The sequence below is a fragment of the Pavona decussata genome, unplaced genomic scaffold (genome assembly GCF_977016875.1).
Source record: "Pavona decussata unplaced genomic scaffold, jaPavDecu1.1 SCAFFOLD_58, whole genome shotgun sequence".
NCBI classification, from domain to species: Eukaryota; Metazoa; Cnidaria; class Anthozoa; order Scleractinia; family Agariciidae; genus Pavona; species Pavona decussata.
Window position 1 is genome coordinate 4799510 of NW_028145480.1, and position 18531 is coordinate 4818040.

At 39.0% G+C, this 18531-nt stretch overlaps 1 protein-coding gene across 1 annotated transcript; it reads left to right on the forward strand.

Annotated features, from left to right (window-relative positions):
* Positions 1-37: 37 nt before the first annotated feature.
* LOC146479808 (uncharacterized) lies at positions 38-15113 on the forward strand. Its single transcript, XM_085110670.1, has 16 exons — positions 38-169; positions 2281-2592; positions 3479-3556; positions 4958-5077; positions 5462-6005; positions 6123-6182; positions 8533-8607; positions 9261-9413; positions 9547-9609; positions 9711-10775; positions 11585-11643; positions 11757-11946; positions 12286-12348; positions 13017-13363; positions 14192-14277; positions 14948-15113. The coding sequence occupies exons 3-16, from the start codon at positions 3503-3505 to the stop codon at positions 15090-15092; spliced, it is 3024 nt and encodes a 1007-aa protein (XP_084966796.1). The 5' UTR covers positions 38-169; positions 2281-2592; positions 3479-3502; the 3' UTR covers positions 15093-15113.
* The last annotated feature ends 3418 nt before the right edge of the window (positions 15114-18531 follow it).

The following is an 18531-nucleotide window of genomic DNA, read 5'->3' on the forward strand; positions in this document are numbered from 1 at the left end:
CGTTCCATTTCACTCTCTCCTCCCCGGTGAAAATTGCAAATCGTCGAAGGAGGCCGCCATATTGTATTGAACACATGGAGTCCCCGAGGAGTAACAGATAAAAGCAAGATTCCATCAGCGTCCCTTGGTCAAATCACCGACCTTTCAACTCTGCAAGGAAGACATCGAAGTAACCATTCTTTTCTCTCTACTTTTTGTTTTCAAAGGTTCACTTTTCCATTTACATGCTAACCTCGTGTTCAACTTTCGGGCTTTTTGATACCTTTGTGGTTGCTGCTCTCATAACTTAACGTTTATACGTTTACGGAAGGAGTGTTAATATGTGGGTTAAAAGTTAGACGTTGTCGTACACTCGGATGTTTTGTGTTTTGTGTTATTTGTTGGATGTAAGCTCGGCTATATTGTCTCCGTGAATGTTGTAAATTCGATTCTGCTGAATTTGTAGCAAGTGTATCGTTCATCGATTTCGACACAATGGGAACCTTGTTATGGCTATGGTTGCTTGCCTTCTTGTTTTATTGCGTTCCTCCATAGACATTGTGCTTTTGGTTTGTGATTTTGTGTTTGTAGACTACAGCTAAAAACGAGCAACGCGTACGAGTCTGGATCAAAGATCGAGTTTTGCCAACCACTCATTGAAACGCATTTTGGCTCGGTGTACATGTATTTAAGTTGTTGACATTGGGCTTTGCTGGGCTGGGGTGGTGTAAATGTAGCTTAGTTGATAACCTTTTCACGTCTCTTTCTTGGTTAACCAACGGTAGTTCAGATAATTTCCACCAAAGTGTTTTTCTTCAAAGTCCAGGTGCAAGATTCATTTGAGCAACTGGGCTTACATGCTTACATGTATCTAAAACATCTGGCTTGTTTGCATTCACTGCTTATGTGCCTTTCCTGATCTTGGTCCCTATGCATGACTTAGTGGTACCTAAGTCGGGAACAAGTTCATCCCTTTCATGGCCGTCTTTAGATTTCAGAGAAGCTTTGTCCAAGTTAAGAGGAAATAGTTTCTCCCATGAAATATTAACCCAGAAAGTCAGTTAAGAAGCATGGTAGTATATGTGTATTTGCTTTGTGTTGGGGTTGTGTTCAGTTTGTGCTCTGTGAGCTGGAGTGTTAAGTAGTTCTAATCATTACAATAACTGACTAATGTTATATCTTTGTTACCATGCACCCAGTAGGTTTCTTAGCTTTCTTAGCAGTTGTTGAAAGTTGTCTGTTTTGTCTTTGTGTTCTCCAGCCTACTAAAAAAATTACATTGCTTACCTTTATTTTGTAATTTTGGTACATGCACATTGTCTTTATTTTGAAACATGAGGGAAACCCAATACTGTATTTTATAAGTTGTTACATGTATTTCTCTCTCAAAACTGTCTCATGAATCTTTTCAAGATTATGGTTTATCCATAAATTGTTTCTTTTCCATTGTTACTGTAATACATGTACAAATATGTTCTAATGGGACCTACAGGTACTATACAGAATCATTTCTGACCCATTTTGTATGAGCTTTCAATTTCAGTATTTTTAGGTAATTTAAAAAAATTACAAGAAAGAAAACCCCATTGAATTCTCTGTAAAAACAAAAGCAAATACTTCTGCATTAGTTTTCAGGAAAAAGCTGTTTTATCAGTGGGATTCAATGTTCTCTTTCTGCAATGGGTACTAAAGACTAAAATGTGAATCCCTGTTACAGTGTGTATAGAATATCTGAATAACTTAAACCTAAACCTTTTAAAAGTTTGTATTAGAAAAAAAAACTTGCATGCTTCTTGTAAATCTGTGGCCTTTTAAAACGTTTATTTGTATTTGGTTTCTTGGGGTATCCCTTATCCGTTTTAAGTGGGTTGCATGTACTTTTAATTAGACAGATTGACATTTCAGTGGAGAGTGATTTGTTTGGAGGGATGGTGAGAGTCAAGTGCTTTGTTGTGTATGTGTTAATGCTTTTTATGGGAAGGGTATGGACATTTTCTGGAACAACACATTCATTAGGTGGGAGTATTTTGTCCATTTCTACAAAGCAAAAAAAACAAAAACAACAACAACAACAAAATTAAAAAAAAGGAAGAAGCTTTAGGTTATGTTCAGAGATCTCTTTCCTGGGTGTAAATTGCAAAGGACAATTTTATCCCATGCTTGTAATAAATCAAATCATGGACTTGTCGGCACGCTGCTTGGGCTGCGGACTCCAAGCAAAGCAGTTCTTGGGATCAGAGCCGCTTGGATGGAGGACTGATTCAAGAAGAAATATGTTGCCATCAGCTTATGTTTTGTTAGCCAGGGCATAGGAAGACGACATAAGACTTAACTGGAAGTGCCGAACATCACCAAGGGACATTTCAAGATCAGTGTTAATTCAGAAACTGAATGAAGCTATATGTGAAGTGAGGATTGTTCAAAGGATCACCCCTGTGATGTGTGCAATGTTTGAGTGATGTCAGCTGGGCTGTCACTGAAATTAATATAATGGAGTATTAGCTGCTTGGTCCTGCATTCTCATAGCTACAGTAGATTGAAGTCTTCATTGTGACTAACTTGTGTTGTTACGTCTGGATTCTTCAGTCCTTGTAGGAGAGCAGACAAAAGCAGGTAAGATGTAGATTACTGAATTTTGTGATAGTAAATGTTATTATTGCAGTAGAAATTCTTCCTGCTGTCAAAAGTACAATTTTAGCTATTCCAAGGTATATGTGACCTACATGTAGGCAAGGGTGTAGCTTAATTAGGAATTACGATATACCCTGTTTTAAATCAAAGTATCTTCTTCTTCGTAAAAAGATCAATCTGGCTTCTTTTTTTTTTTTTTTTTTTTTTTCAGAATATAGGGTTTTCATTAATTTTTTGTGACAGGAGGGATCTTAATGGTGAACTGCTGGGCACCACCCATTCATCTGTCATGTTTCAACCCCTGAGAATGTATATACACTGTAGCTATATAATGTTCCAGTTACTTCAAGTCTTTGCTTTGAAGCTCTAGAATGACGAGCTCCCTTTTAGCTGGCAAAATTGCTGTTAATGTGAAAAGAAAAACAGATATATTAAACTTTCGTGAGTTTTGTGTTCGACTATATATAAGTGGACATAAATGCCTTTGGGTTCATTTCTTGGGTTTCTTTTTTTTTTTTTGTTTGTTTGTTTGTTTGTTTTTTTAGTGGGGAGGTGGGGGTCTTGAATTATTGTTTCATTTGCATTTTGTTTATTGCCTTCTGTTAACATGTGAGTGACTGGGTATACATGTAGTGTTCTGTGCCAAAATGGATATTAAGAAAAGTGACTGCAAGTCAGGAAAAACTCTTAACCTCTAGCTAGAGGCCTTTGTTTGTTAGGCTATTGTAAATTTTATCAACTGGCAAATTTACCAACACCTGACTGTATCCAACTACATGTATGTCACAGCTACAAATCCATACTGTCTTGAAGTGAGTTGAACTAAAAATCAATTAATAACTTTTTAAATGCTTTTTGTTGATTTTAGCCAATCCCAAGTGTTTTTGTAGCAATGGCATCACAGGGAGAAGATTGTTACTTTTTCTACTACTCCACCTGTGCAAAGGTACGTAATTCTTACTACTATGTACATAGTAGTTGCATTTAGTAAATTATACATGTTTATTGAAAAGGAAATTAATAAAGGGCGATTTACAAGGTACAACTTTGTCGCATGCAACAAGCTTAAGGCAGGCCTACAACACAAATTGTTTCATGTAAATCAAACCTACAACTCGCTTACGACTGCGGTGTACATCACCAAAAAATGTTGAATGACGAGAGCTGTGTGTGGTCTTTTGCATGATGTGTGCAGCGTGCAGTCCAGAAATCGCATGTGAACGTAAGCAAAAGTTGTATCGTCTACATTGTGACCAATTGAATTAGATATCAAGAAGCTGCAGTAATAACTGTCATCCCCAGTAGCTAGAAGAGCGTGGGGAGGTGCCTGAGAGTCAGGTACTATAGGGTCCCATGCATTTCTAGCAACTGAGCATGAATGGTATCCATAGCACCCCTGACATCATCACACTGAACAACAAAATTCTGTCAGTGGAAGCTAAAAGAAGAAACATGTATAAAGCTACAGTATGAATGTTTCTTTCGATACAGCATTTACGTATAATTATATTTCAAGAATAACAATAAAAATTTATTGTTTCCCAAGTATTTGGGAAAACACGCGTCTTTTACAGAAAGATCGCCAGAGAAATGTTCACATGTCAGACAGTACAAAGAGAATTTTGAATGTTCATTTCATTCTTGGAAATAATGGTCACACGTGACGTGAATTGACTGTAAGCCTGCCAAGTCCCAATACTGACAAGTATTTCATTTTTCCTTACAAGATCATTACTGAACCAAATTTACAGGACATCAGAATGAAGGAACTGGTCACCAGACGAATTTTCTTGACACTAAAACAAATTCCCCCAACAAGCCCCCTAACAAGTATATAAAAATGAAAAGAGAATATTTATTTATTTATTGTATTTTATTTTATAAGCTTTGCCAACAGGTCATACTTTACATAAACACCAATGAAATACCAAGTGAGCCTCTCGTGTGAAAAGATCACTGCTGCTATGGTTACATAATAAATCACACCTTTTGCAATGATTTGGTATTTTATTGCTGTTTATATAATAAACAGAACATTACATGGCCACTTGGAGATACGAAATTCCTCTTCTCGTGTTGAAAAATATTCTACTCAAAATATTTTTCAACACTCGAAGAGAAATGTCCTATCTTCGCGTGGTCATGTAATATCCTCTATATATTTAATGATCAACAACTGACAGAATACAATAAGAACACAATATGGCAGGGAACCCGCAACAGTGCAAGCCAATTACTGCGGACCCAGAGATCTTGATATTATGTAGTGGGACTTAAAGGTCACTGTCCATTGTTTTGTAAAATTCTGCACAGTAGTTTGTTGATGGCCATTTTGTTTCTGTTTCAGGGCGACGAGTGTCCTTTCAGACATGAAAAAGCTGCATTTGGAAATGAGATTACGTGTGAGTTATGGGAACAAGGCAGGTGTACACGGAAAGTCTGCAAGTTCAGGCATGCAGTGATAATGGTGCGTGGTGACTGTCTGTTTGATTGTTCAATGCATTTAATATTAATTTTTCCTAAGAGCTGATTATTTTAGGTAATAATATCAAACATCCAATTCCCAAACACCAAGAGTGAAAAAATGAGGCACATCCAAGTTATTTGAAACCAAGTTAGAGGCGTTTGGAAATGAAATCGGATGAAACACTCTTGAGTGCTTGATACATGGCTTCTCAAACCATTGATAATAATTTGTGGAGAAATTCAAAGCAAAAGCTCACTAGATTTTACTAGTATGATAATTTACATTGCATATCCAAACGTCCTTCAGTGACTTCAGTGAATACCGTTATTTTCTCAATATGAATTATTAATGAGTTTTAGAATAGTTTTTTTGTCTTTTCTGCAGAAGAACAGATCTGACATTCCATGCTACTGGGAGTCCCAACCAAGCGGATGCTTGAAACCTCATTGTTCATTTCTTCATACAAAGCCAAGACCCAATGAACCACCACCAAAAGTTAATGCCACAGTGCCTCTTCCAATCTTAAATCAAGTTCAACCGGTTCAACCAGTACACCCTCTGCCTGCCACACCTATACCCCGTGCTAATGTGCCCGTACCCCGTGCTACTGTGCCCATACCCCGCACTGCTGCGCCCTTGCCTGGCGTGCCTTCCATGGCTAATCAAGAAGCGATGAAGATTCCCACCTTATCAAGTTCTCCTAGGCAAAGGCCACCCATGCAACAAAATGTCAGTATAACAAGGCTGCCAGCACCCGTCCCATACCCAACAGTCAGTAGTAGACCTATGCTTGTGCCGCAGCCACCTCAGATGATCAGGGCACCCCAGTTCACTGGCCCTCCACGACCCAGAGGCATGGTGCAGCCTGTATCGGCTGGAAGGGGATTTCCTCCTGTGATGCCAGGTGTTCCAGTGAGATATAGAAGAGGTGTGTTAAATGTTGTGTATGTATTTTGTTGATTCAGGTGATTGATCTAATGGTAGCTGTGGAAAAAAAAGCTCATTTGGAAGACACTTTTAAATGTATTGTTGTTCTTTTCTGCAGAAATTCCAACATCCCAGCAGGCATACCACCACCCCCTTATGTACACAGGAAGACCAGAAGGTAGGATAAACACAGAGCTGTCTGCATAAGAATGATGCAGAGTACAAGTTTTTAGCCAAGTTCTAAGTTTTGAATGACAATAGCTAGTCACTTTGTGATTCCAAAAAGACAAGATCACCCATGTTTTGCAGACTTGTTTTTGCCACTACTTGTACCCCGTTCTCTCAAAATTTCGTAGTAAAATGATGATGGCTATTATCTTATTTCTCCGCCAAAATGTCACAGGTTCAGGAGTGCGCCCTCTTTCTCTAATGGAAAAAGTCATACTGGAATCTTAAGCTTTCTATTGTCATTTACTTGATTCGTATACATGTATGACATGCGTACTGTATTCTGCAAGGATCAGTAATGCCAAAAGCATTCTGTGCGGTAAAAATTAGTACAGGAAAACTCCGAGTCCTCAGGGGGAAGTCAAACAAGTGACTTACGCTAGATTGTTTATTTACTTATGATTGTAGCTTTTTCTTGTAGTAGTAGGGGGTCCGATTGCAAAAGGGATGCAAGTTCTATTTCTTTGCCCCGTCACAGCCTGTATTTTTACTGTATTTTTATTGTATCTTTATTGTATAATATCCTCAGTAACGAATTCATTAACCCTTTCACCACTGGTGGCCCCTTTTGAGGCCACTAGGAAAACATGGCCGTAACACTCGTGGCCGCTAAAGCGGCCAAAAGATTACCGAATATTTGACTTTGTAGCCTGGCCACTTTGCCATTTGGGGGGACTCAGCAATTGCCAATTGCCTGAGGGGGGTTGAGTTGGGGTTTTCCCTTCGAGAAAAACGTAGGTTTTCATACGAATTTTACGAGATTTTCGCTTCTGCAGTTTTTCCGTTCGATCTTCGCCATTTTTAAATGTCTTCGGAAGATGATGACAACATTTCTCTGGCTGATTTGACTTCTTCAGACGAATTTTCGGACCTGGAAGACGATGCTTTGGAAGAATTGTTCGATAGTAATGAAGACGAGGATGAGTTCGAAGGTTTCGGGTTTGATTTGCCCGAAAACATGACATGGGAAAGGCAGCGCTTTGCCGTAAACGATGAACCGTTAACGCACGAACCTGGTCCAACAACGGATTTGCCTGATTCTGGCAAGGCCATTGACTTTTTCTTGCTGTATTTTATCGAGGAAATCATCAGAAACATCGTGCAGTTCACTAACAAGAATGCAGAAGTGAAACGAGCACAAAATTGGCGAGCTGTCATGCAGGAGGAGTTGAAAGCGTTTCTTGCTGCACTTATTATTTCAAACGATCTTATTGTTGTTCCACGCGACGAGCGTTATTTTTTCTCATCTTCGGAAACGAGATTGTTTCACATCCCCGGAGTGATTTAAGTATTTTGAAATCCCGTAAGCGCTTCTTCGGAGGGAAAGAATCATCGCTGTGTTGTCTGTGAGAGGAAACATTTTTTGTCAAAGAAAAGAAGTCCTGAAAATCCTTCCCCAAAGCACAAGACAACTTTCAAGTGTGGCCAGTGTGATGTTTACTTGTGCATTGGGGAAGTAGGGGCGAATTGCTTCTTTGATTATCATACAAAGGAAGATTATTCAAGATAGAGGCTTTACAATGTAATAAATAGATGAGACTGGGACATCCATACCAATTTGGTATTATGACTTTCTTTATTTCTCTAAATTCCCACTCCTTGTGAAAAGAATTCTCAATATTGGATTATGAGACATCTTGTCATTTTGGGCTAAAATTGTGTAATTCCGTTGAATGGAATTCCAACAGCATTGCAATACTAGAGGGTGAAAAACACAATTATCTTGAGAGAAATAAGTTAAACAATTAAATATGACCTTCAAAGGCTACTTTTATATTTTTAGATTGTTTTGTTTGACAATTTATAACAAGATTCCTGTTTCAAACGGAAAAACATATATATTTTTTCCAAAATTTATATGTTATCGAACTTTGAAGGCTTATAGTTCCTTCAGTTTTCATCTCTAGTACCTGGAAATAAGATAAAATGAAAGAGCATTTTATAAAGAGTAAAATAAAGCTTGGTTGCTTTCTACAAAAATGCCTCCTTCTCTGTGAAAAATGCATTTAGAGTAAAGTCGTGTAATTCCGGAAAACGATCAAAATATACTGGTGTTCAGGGCAGTTTTCAGGAAAAAACGAGTGGTGGTGAAAGGGTTAAATTAGATTAAAATATCGATCACTATCACACTCCTCAGATGCTCTAACTGCTGATCTGAAAGGAGGTTTTTTGGCAATTTTTGGTTAATTGTAGGTACTAGTTTGGGCTTTGCACTAGATACATGTACATGTAATACTAATAATAATTATTTTGGTAATACTGTCTTACGTGAAATTGTGACTCAATTTCCTTTGCGTCAGGTTCAGGAATTCCCTTGGTGCCAGGAGGTAATCTATATGAGGAAAAGCGTCGCAATGATAGCTATAACAACCAAGGTACTGGGCAAAAATAATTTCTTCAAGTTGCACAGAATGTATTACACTGTCATTGCCACTAAGTGAGCTTGATATACCGAGCAAGAATCTGTAGTGATCTGCAAAACAACCAAGCTCCATAAACAGCTGGAAACTTTCAGTCTCAGTGCCATCATATGTGTTTCCTCTCTATTCTCTATTATACATGTATGGTTATAGCAGCTGGGGGAATTTCTTGAAACCTCAGACTATTATGATCATCCCTTTAATCTCATTACCATACCTGTAATATGTTTGGTCTCAAAAAAGTAGTGAGAGAGTAATAAGGTGCTGGTTGCTTATTGTGGCTCAAAGGGTTGTATGTTTGTTTGTTTATTTATTTATTTACTTTTATGTTGATTCATGTATAGAGTCCCTAGTATGAATACGACAAATCTCCATACTTAATTTTTTCAAAGAACTGCTGGCTAGTACTGTCTTGTGTTCAGCTGTGCCTAAATTACCTTCACCTCATGTATGGGTAGAAATAGCTATGGTGCATGTCATTCAATAATTTTATGAAGAGAGGTTTCTTTCATGGCGATGTCTTTCAATAATTAAATTTGCCTTACAGCACTGTGTGAGTGACTTTACCAGACTGCTTTACGAACCTTACAGGAGTTTTGTTCCTTTAGATTCAGACTCATTTTCAAGTGGTGACAGTGATGAGGATAGGAAAAAATCACACCGCAGGGTGCGTAGCAGTTCACGGAGAGAAGTCTTTGCAAGTAACAAAAGGGAGATTCGCAGTAGTAGGAGACAACAGTCTGCAAAACCGAATCGTAGCAGTAAGTCATGACCTTAACTTGAATATTATGGTATAGTACATGTACATAGTTTAATTCAATCTTACACGGTACACGGTAACTGACACAGCAGTTGAATGCCTTTTGGATACAATTTCTTTTTTGATTTTTTTAGGAGACAGGAGCAGTGAAAAGAGAAGACCTGATGGAAATAAGAACAGAAGCAGAAGCTCCTCAGGTATTTTATTTGGAAGAAATGTTGTGTCTACTGTCATCTGTAGAAAGTAGGGTCCCAAGAGAAATTGGTGCTATAATTTTTTTATTGATGTGTTTGCTCAGAAGCTGAACGAGACAGCTCCAAGACAAGGAGAAAGACATCAAGAAAATCTCCACAAAAACAAAAGAGCGAGGAGCAAGAGAGAAGGGATGATAAGGTGGAGAGAAAAACTAGCTCATCCAAAGATGAAGACAGAAAGGAGGAAACTGGACAGGACGAAAAGACAGATGAGTCTAAGGATTCTGGTAGTCCGGACATTAAAGTCAAAACATTGGAGGAGATACTGCGTGAAAAAGCACTGAAAAAACTTGAAGAGAGAAGAGCTCAGAGCAAAGAGGTGAAGACTGATGAAGAGAAAGAGTGCAAAGAGGAGGAGAATTTGGACAAAACTGATAAGGTTGCAGAGAAAGCTGAGGAAAAAGTGTCAAGTGTGGATGAATCTGAAAATAGTGAGAAATCTCCACTTAAGAAAGTTGTTAGTACAAGGAACAAAGACAATGGCATTGAAGGTTCCAGTAAGAAGGCAATCACTGTAAGAAAAGTTTCATCAACAAATGCTTCTAGCAAAGATGAGAACAGTGTTGATGGTTCAAGTGACAGGACAGTTAGGAGGAAGGTTTCCTCAAATGAAAGAAGAAATTGGCCACTTCAGAAAGTTATAAGCACAGTCAGCAAGGAAAGTAACAGTGCTAAATCTTCGGCTGAAAATGCGGGAATCGTGGAACCAGTTTTACCATTAGATAAAGATGAAGAGAAGGTGGAAGCTAGTAGAGAACCGCCGTCCCCATTTCAAGGAGTGAGAGTGAAATCATTTGAGGAAATAATGGAGTTGAAGAGAAAACGGAGAGCTGAGAAGGAAGGGTCGGAGGAAGCCCCTGAAACTGTGGAAAGTGAATCGACAACCAATGCTCCAGAGCCAGCAAGCAACAGCACAGTCTTGGCATTAAGCCCTCCAAAACGATTGAAAAGAATAGTGAAGAAGCAGGCAGCTGGTGACAGCGAGAAGGAAACAACAATCGTTTCATCCTCTAGTAAAGACAGCACTGTGAGCAGTGTTCAACCAACACGAAAAAGAACTGTGTTTGTGATGGAGAAACCAAGTCCAAGTAAACAGGTCACGGACAATGGTAAATGGAGGTTTTTTTGTTTTTGTTTGTGTTTTGTTTTGTTTAACCCGTTTACTTCCGTAACCAAACTACCACTCGTGTTGCAACACTGTACGTGTATGACTATGTTTTGATGAATGTATGGTTCTAACTTTTGAGTCTAGGGATGAAACCCAAACTGTTGTCATTTAAATAATTATTAATGAAAGCTGAAGCTGACGTAATATTTATTTGTGATGTACATGTACATGTATTTACAGTGTTGGTCACTTTTGGAAGTGAAAAGGTTTTTGTTAGCACAGTGCATCAAGTTTAAATTAGTAGCAATGTGTTATTTCTTATAATTTTCACCCATCATTCAGATAGCTTTACAAACGGTAAATTGCTTCTCTAACATAGCATTGGTGGTGTAGTAGTCAATGGTGTCTACCTCCACAGTATGTGGCCATTGTTCACTTTTAGAAGGTTACAAGAACATTTTGGGGCCACAATGAAAACTAATGCCCTTTAATTGCAGTATTACCAAATGATGTCTGCCTGATAACGGACTTATTACAGTTAAATGCCTTTCACTGAATCAGAAAAGTGACAGCAATAATAATATTATTGTTAGCAGCGAGGCACATCAGGTTTTTTTGTGTCTTACCCTTTGCCACTTAAAAGGATAGCCTTCCTAAATACCAAGCCAATTTATTTATCTCAGTGGTCCAGAGGTAAATCCCTTGTGAAATTATTCACAACACAGTACATGTACACTGTATAGTTATTAATGCAGTTTATTTCACCTAACTGGAAGCTCTCTTACCTTAATCCAAGTGTCTTGTTTCTAGGTGTGACCTCTACTGCCACCACAGAGGACAAAACACCACAGACGATTTCCATGAAAAAGGTGAGTACTCTGTACATTAGGTATGAATACACTTAAAGCAAGCAGTGCAGTTTAAAGAAAAAAAGAGCAACATGTAGTGGTACATTCAAGTATGGTGATCTTTTTGTTATTAGACTGCAGTGGCCGATCGTCTTGGACCACAGAAGGTGAAGGTTAAAAGCTTTGAGGAAATCATGGCAGAAAAGAGACAGAGGGCATTGCACAAGAAGGAGGAAGATAAAAGCGATGAAGGACAACAAAAGCCCAAAGTAGTTACGCTGTTGAAGAGGATTCCACAGAAAGAGTCTTCAAAACCCACCACAGGTTAGAAACGTTTTAATTTTACGAATGTGGCAACTGGACATTTTACTTCCTCATCCAGCCTGAGCCATCTCTTCTCACAGAATTTCTGGGTTTCTATTTATTATGTTAATTCTTTTTGATCAAGAATACCTTCCTCCCAGTTTTCATCATCTTTTTGCTTTGTTCTACCCCATCATTTGATCATGTGGTTCACAAGAAGTGAAAGTACGGGTAATAATGTTAAGAAAGAAAGCTTGTACCCTGTAACTTGATTTCTGTTGCCTATACTTTGCTACTTTTAAGTTCTTCAGTTTCATGATCTACCCTTGTTTCATGTTAGTCTTATTTTTTTCTTTTCAGTGATTAAGCCGAGAAGGATAAAGGTCTGGGCTCAAGGAGCTTTAAAATCAAAATCAAAAGAAGGTGAGATGTCTTGTCTTGCATTTGAACACCCGTAATATTTAAGTGTTACCTCCCATGTGTTCCTGTCATGACAAAATATGATTAAATAGCATTCTAGTGAAAACCTTCCCTTTCTACAACTCTATCATCATCAATCCTTAGATTTCCTGGGGGAGCATAGGGAATTAGGCCATGCACTAGTACATGCGATCTCACACAATTCCAGTTCTCGTCTTAGCCCTAAACTTCAGTTGGAGCAAGTCTGTCAGCTTTCGGGTTTGGGCCAATGGCTTTATTCTTGTCTTCAAGGGACAAGCTGCTCCATTCTGATCCCTATCTGGTATAATGGTTTCAGTTTCTGTAGAATACTATTTTTAAGGGGTGGGGTAAGTTAATGATGTAAGCCTTTCGCTAAATCTCCATCTTGGAGGACCAGGGACCATTCTTTGTCTGGCCTCTACCCTTGTCCGGCATGGGTGGCCCTGCTAGAAGTTGAAACTGCCGCATAGCTGTAGGGGTCATAGAGATGCCACAGCCCCTCCACCGCTACATGGTGGTGATCCTGTTGAGGTGGACAACTACATCATTATGTATTTCACAAATTTCTCTACCAACTCCGAGTTATGTTCTTCATGCCCATCACCCACTTCTCTTAATTTCTTTTAAGCTTGATATTAATTTCCCTTCAGATCCTGTCAGCAGCAGCACACCAGAAGTCACTTCCAAGGAAGAGGAATCACAAGTGCAAGTTACACCGAGTGATGCCAATGACCCCGCTGACACAGCAGCACCAACATCTTCCAGCCTTCAATCTGACCATATTGCTGGTGAACCTGTGGTGACTACAGAGGTTGAGCCAAGGATAGAGCCAGAGGAAATCTCAATTGCTGATCAAAATGATCCTGATACGGGCATTGACAACAGTGGTGAAATCCCTTGTGTGGATACAAGTTTTGCTACTCGAGATAGAGACGAGGAAAAAAGCACTGCTGGTGAAGAAATGATACCTAGAATAGAGGAGCATGGGAATGTACAGGTCAGGAACCCTGTGTGTTTATTTTCGATTAATGTTTTTCCTTGATACAATTTCCACAAATTTCTTTAAAGTTTTCAGAGGAAAAATAGTGAGTTTACACAACAGGATGATAAAGAAAAGAGACAGTAAGATGTCCTTGTATGACCAGTGTGAAGCTAAATCTTAGTGCATTTCAGAGCAATCAGCTGTTTAAATTGACTTCTCTTTTGTGTGTATTGAAACACAATCAAACATTGGTGAAAATCAGAGGATTGTATCAAAAGGCACAAATAATAAGCCGTCACACTGGTCAAACAAAGTCAGTTTGTCATACTGTTTCCTTTTTGTCCTGTTGCATTAGCTCCCTGGGTTTACAATAGAATAGATAACATAACTAAAAGAAATTACAACTGAATGAGGTTCTTGATAGATTTCCATCCATAGACTCCAAAGTTAGAAGTTAGAAACCCTTTCTACAGCTTAATGACTAGCACCGCATGGAAATGTAGCTCAATAGCTTTGATTTGAATGGTCACACTGTAGGATTTTGTCTAGAGATTTAAGTTGAATCCATTTAATTGAACAGTTTCCAGATAAGAGAGGTGTCTCAGGTCAAAAACTCGAGAAAGCCGATTTCCTGGCCCAACAAAATAAAAGGTGAACTAGAGAAGATTAGGAGAGAACCACACCTTTTGACTCCTCAAAATTATTCATGGTCTCCCTGACTTTGAAAGTTATCTGGAACACTGATTAAAGGGAAATTTCGTATTGGTGCACAGCCATGTAGGTATATTAGTTCACATGTATGAAGTAACTTGAAGTTAACAGTTTCACTGCTTTGTTTTATAGGACACAGATCAACCTGCTGAAGAGCCAACAGCTGAACCTCAAGGAACAAAGGAGCCGCCATCATATGATGAGATTAAACAGGCCATGTAAGTTTAGAGACCATTGCTCCAGGCACTGATTGTTCAAGAAAGTGGATAACTTTTTCTAGTGGTACATGTATGAACTATCTTTCTGTTTTGATTTTGTCAATGTCAAGATGCATTTAAACTACATGTAGTTGTTGGCAACAGCTCACTGGTGTTTATTCTTAGTTAGTAACTTAGAAGTAAAACCAACTGGTCCGGGGTGATTTATACTTGTACACTGGAATACACCACGCTCAAATGACCTGTGTTTTAAAGACTGCACATTTCATTGTTAAATAGTCGCACAGTTTGCTTTTTAACTAAAACGGGAGCAGAAGTTCTGCGTCCACGCGAAAACGTCTCTATTGCAACGGATGCGTTGTTTTCAAAAGATATCGTTATCCAGAGTTGCTTAGCTACATTCGAAAAAGTTTTCAAAACTTTGTGTTGTCGATGCGACAATTCATTGATAAGGCCATGAGAACGAAAAGTCGTTACGAAAAGCATCCCTGGGCCCAACATGGGCTCTTGTTGGCTTGAAAAGAACTCCAAATACTAAACGTGAATAATGCGTAAGCTTTTTCTTAAATTAGAACCGATTGAAAATAATTACAGTCGTATGCTGGTCTACGCTGTATGTCAATAAGTATCTGTCCTGACAGTAATTATTCCCGATTTTCTCTTTCTGCAGAGCGAATGAGATGGCAAAGAAAGATGACTTCTTCGATTTTGATGCCGACATTGATTTGGATGAGGATGATGTCGACCTGGATGGACACTCGGATGTTAATGAGGACGACTTGCTAATGGAACTTGACGAGATGATAAATCAGTGAGAAATGGTCTTACCAGCAAACGTACATGATTGCGATTGGACTCGTGGAAAAGACGTTTATAAAGTTAGTTGTTTAACCGATGTAAATGAAGACGGTTTTCTTAGGGAGTTCGGCGAGATTGTGACCCAGTGAGAATATCGGGTCGCACCAGCAAACGTACAAGATTCAGCAATTCGACTCGTGACTTGATGGAGTTAGCTGTTTAAATGAAGTAAAAGAAGACTGTTTGTTTATGGAGTTTGAAGAGACGATTGCTGAACCAGTGATGGATGGAAAAGTTGTTCGGCAAATAGAGACCAGTTGAGTTGTGAGCCGTTTTGAGTTGTGACTGTCTTTGATAAAGCGATTGTTAGTAGTTTGGTTTCCTCTTCCAGCCCACTTAGCAGAAACTGTTTAGAGAACTACTCCTCGTCTGTGTTCATTGGAAATGAAATTGCCAGAATATTGCCCTTGTATAGATCGTTTTTATCCTTGGATTCAATGTTTCCTGCACGCAAACAAGAGAATCTTCTGTTGAGAGGAAATCTTTCTTTGCTATCTGATTACAGGCAGTATGAACGTGAACTATAGTCCATCATTCATTCATTGATTCAGGAAATTTGCAGGAATGTTACCCTATGTACTGAGAACCAATCATAAATGGTAGTCAACGCTGTGAGCTCCTCTAATTATCAAAGTGGCTGCAAACTGAATATGCCAGCGAATCAACTCATTGCAGATTTGTGGCTAACACGTTGTATACGGTCTGTAACTAGCTACCACACAGGTTCACCTTGCTCTCAAACTAGCTACAAGGGTACAGACAAACTATGGGAACACTGGCCTATTCACACTGTGATGGAATTTCTGATCCTCGTTATGGCTGCCTTTTTGATCGAACTACTGAAACAGTGTACTACAGCTTGACTCTCACTTGAGTATAATTTCCCGGTAACCACCACACTGCCTTACAACTGGGATTGCTTGCTAATTCCAGTTACCACAAGTGTACCAGAGGAACACATACCCTTGATAACTGCAACAGAGCGGACGAGAAGCGATACGTGTACACATCAGTCCTTCTACTGATACCTTTGTGAATCGATAAAGCTCTGCAAATTGACCGTATTACTGAGTCGCCTATCCACTGTTTGTCACCAACATGATGACCGCACAAGTCCTTGTTTTTAATAGTTCCTCCCTCACTTCATGCCGACAAGTTGTTCTATACCCAATGATCACACTAACTGTGGGAACACTGGGCTGTTGTAATGAAGAGACGAGAAGCGCTACACTCACGCTGGGGCTCCGCTGCGAGCAAGTTGCCATGTACTAACACGGGGGACACTTCATTAGTGCTACACAGCGCTGGTGATGGACCGAATTCAATGCAGCACAAGAACGATATAATAATCATGTTGGTTTACCCATCAACCAAGATCGTTCCTTACTCCCGTCCTGTTAACTAGCAAAGCAGCTCCGGTGTTTGTCGTCAAAGAACGAACCTGTATACCTGCGCGAGCTCTCTACGCCTTTCATCCATAATCAAGGACAGTATTATTGTCAGACCATCATCGAAAACCTACGTGATTTTGTGGAGAGCCCAGTCAAATACTCATCGATGGTCAACTCGTTTCATAGTAATGGTTGCATTTACAAAAGCATTGGCCTCATCATCATTGATATGTTGAATCACTTTTGTGGCCGTCATTTCGGTTACAAACTTGCCAGTAAATGTCAGCTTTCCAACGTGGGCTGTATCACTATGTAGATAGCAAACAACTGATCAACTTGCCCATTTTAACATTTGGTACTGACATAAAGGAACTGGTGGTCGTGATTTTAAAGAAAGAGTATGAAGAGGAGGGCAATACCAGTCCTCTGAAGGCAATATCGTCGGAGGCTATTGCGTTTGCAAACTTTTCAGTAAATGCCTGCTTTACGGTATCAGCTACATCAGCCATGCGTGAATACGTTCAGTCACTTTGTCTTCTGGCATAAAATTGGTCAACTTGCCGATGCTACCATCCAATACCACCATTTAGTACGGACATCAAAGGAACACTTGAATGCTAATACCATTTGGTACGGACATAATAGGAATTGGTGTCCTTGATTTCAAAGAGAGAGTTTGTTGAACCGTGTAAACCACGGCCACGAAACGAAATAAATTGCCCTAACAGTATCTGTAAAGCTACCGAACAACGATGGTTGCGGACAGTTAGGAATATAGCCCTGCCAACCTTGATGGTAAACAGCCATGGCAGACTAAATTTAGCAATGGGCAGATAGTTCAGAATGATCGGATGTGCTGTATTTTGATTCCACCAGTGATGCAGTGATTTTACAGTACAAGGAGAACTTGGATTGAGAATCTGCAGACTGCTAGGCTTCTAGGTTCGTCTAGTGAATGCTTCAAGGATTTAACATCTTGCATGATACAGACACAAGCAGAAGACGTAAAGGATTTGTTGCCTTGAACGCTTAGATGGAAACTTTAAGATCAAGAATAGTATTAGCTTTCTTCACCGTTTTACTGAAGTGTAGAGCAATTTCTGTTATCGTATTTAGGTATTGGAAAAAAAAAAAACTAAATCGTTGGTGCCGTGTTTTGGGCAGAAAAATTGGGTTTTGCCAAAAACGAAATTCAAAGGAAAGTGTTTACTCTATTGTTTAGGAACTGATTGCATAAAGGGACAGCGTCATGAGACAAGCATGCGAGACTACAGCTTTTTCTTGTAGCTTTAGTGATCGCTATTATGATAAAAGGAGTAACTGCTATCGTGATATGCGAGAATTGCTTTCCCTTTTAACCATTTCCATCCGTTCAACCGTTAATCAGGTGTTGGTTAAAGAAATTAGTCCTTCAGTGTTGACTAAATCCTAAAGTATGAGTAGTATGCAAATTGATATTGGGGAATACTCTTTTTAATGATATTTTACAACACGGCATTTTCTTTGTTGTTTGGTTTCGTTTCTACAGCGTATCTTTCAAACTTGTGCCCACTTAAGATTGCAAGGATTTAAGATCAATCGATATCCTCTTTTAATCGACCATAGTAATTTCTTTCTTTTTTTATTGCAACTCGCATGGCACTCGCCCTTTATCGCAGATTTTGTGGGAAACAGGAATAAGTAATCGGAGACATTGAATTTATCCAAGACGTTAAAAATTTCAATTTGAAAAGTTCACAGCGAGAGTCTGTAAATTAATGATGGTAACAATTTATTGATATATTCATTTCCAGCGCAACGTCGTTTTACTGGTTTCTGATTGTTAATCAGATTTTCGTCAAAGTTGAATCTAGTTAAGATTATTTTATTACAAACTCAAAAGATTTTTTGTAAATTGTATGTAAAGCGTGTTCTTGGAAATGTTTTTTTCATCGGAAAGTGTGTACATAGGTTTCAATATACAGAGCGCACCGGATAACATTAAAGGTGTCCTAAGAGACAGTCT

What these genes read in the sequence shown, in the direction of transcription:
- LOC146479808 (XM_085110670.1), top strand. Translation starts at nt 3,503, where the DNA reads ATGGCATCACAGGGAGAAGATTGTTACTTTTTCTACTACTCCACCTGT. An exon ending in AGACGATTTCCATGAAAAAG is followed by an intron (nt 11,644 to 11,756) that starts GTGAGTACTCTG and finishes TTTTGTTATTAG; the next exon opens with ACTGCAGTGGCCGATCGTCT. An exon ending in AGGAGCATGGGAATGTACAG is followed by an intron (nt 13,364 to 14,191) that starts GTCAGGAACCCT and finishes TTTGTTTTATAG; the next exon opens with GACACAGATCAACCTGCTGA.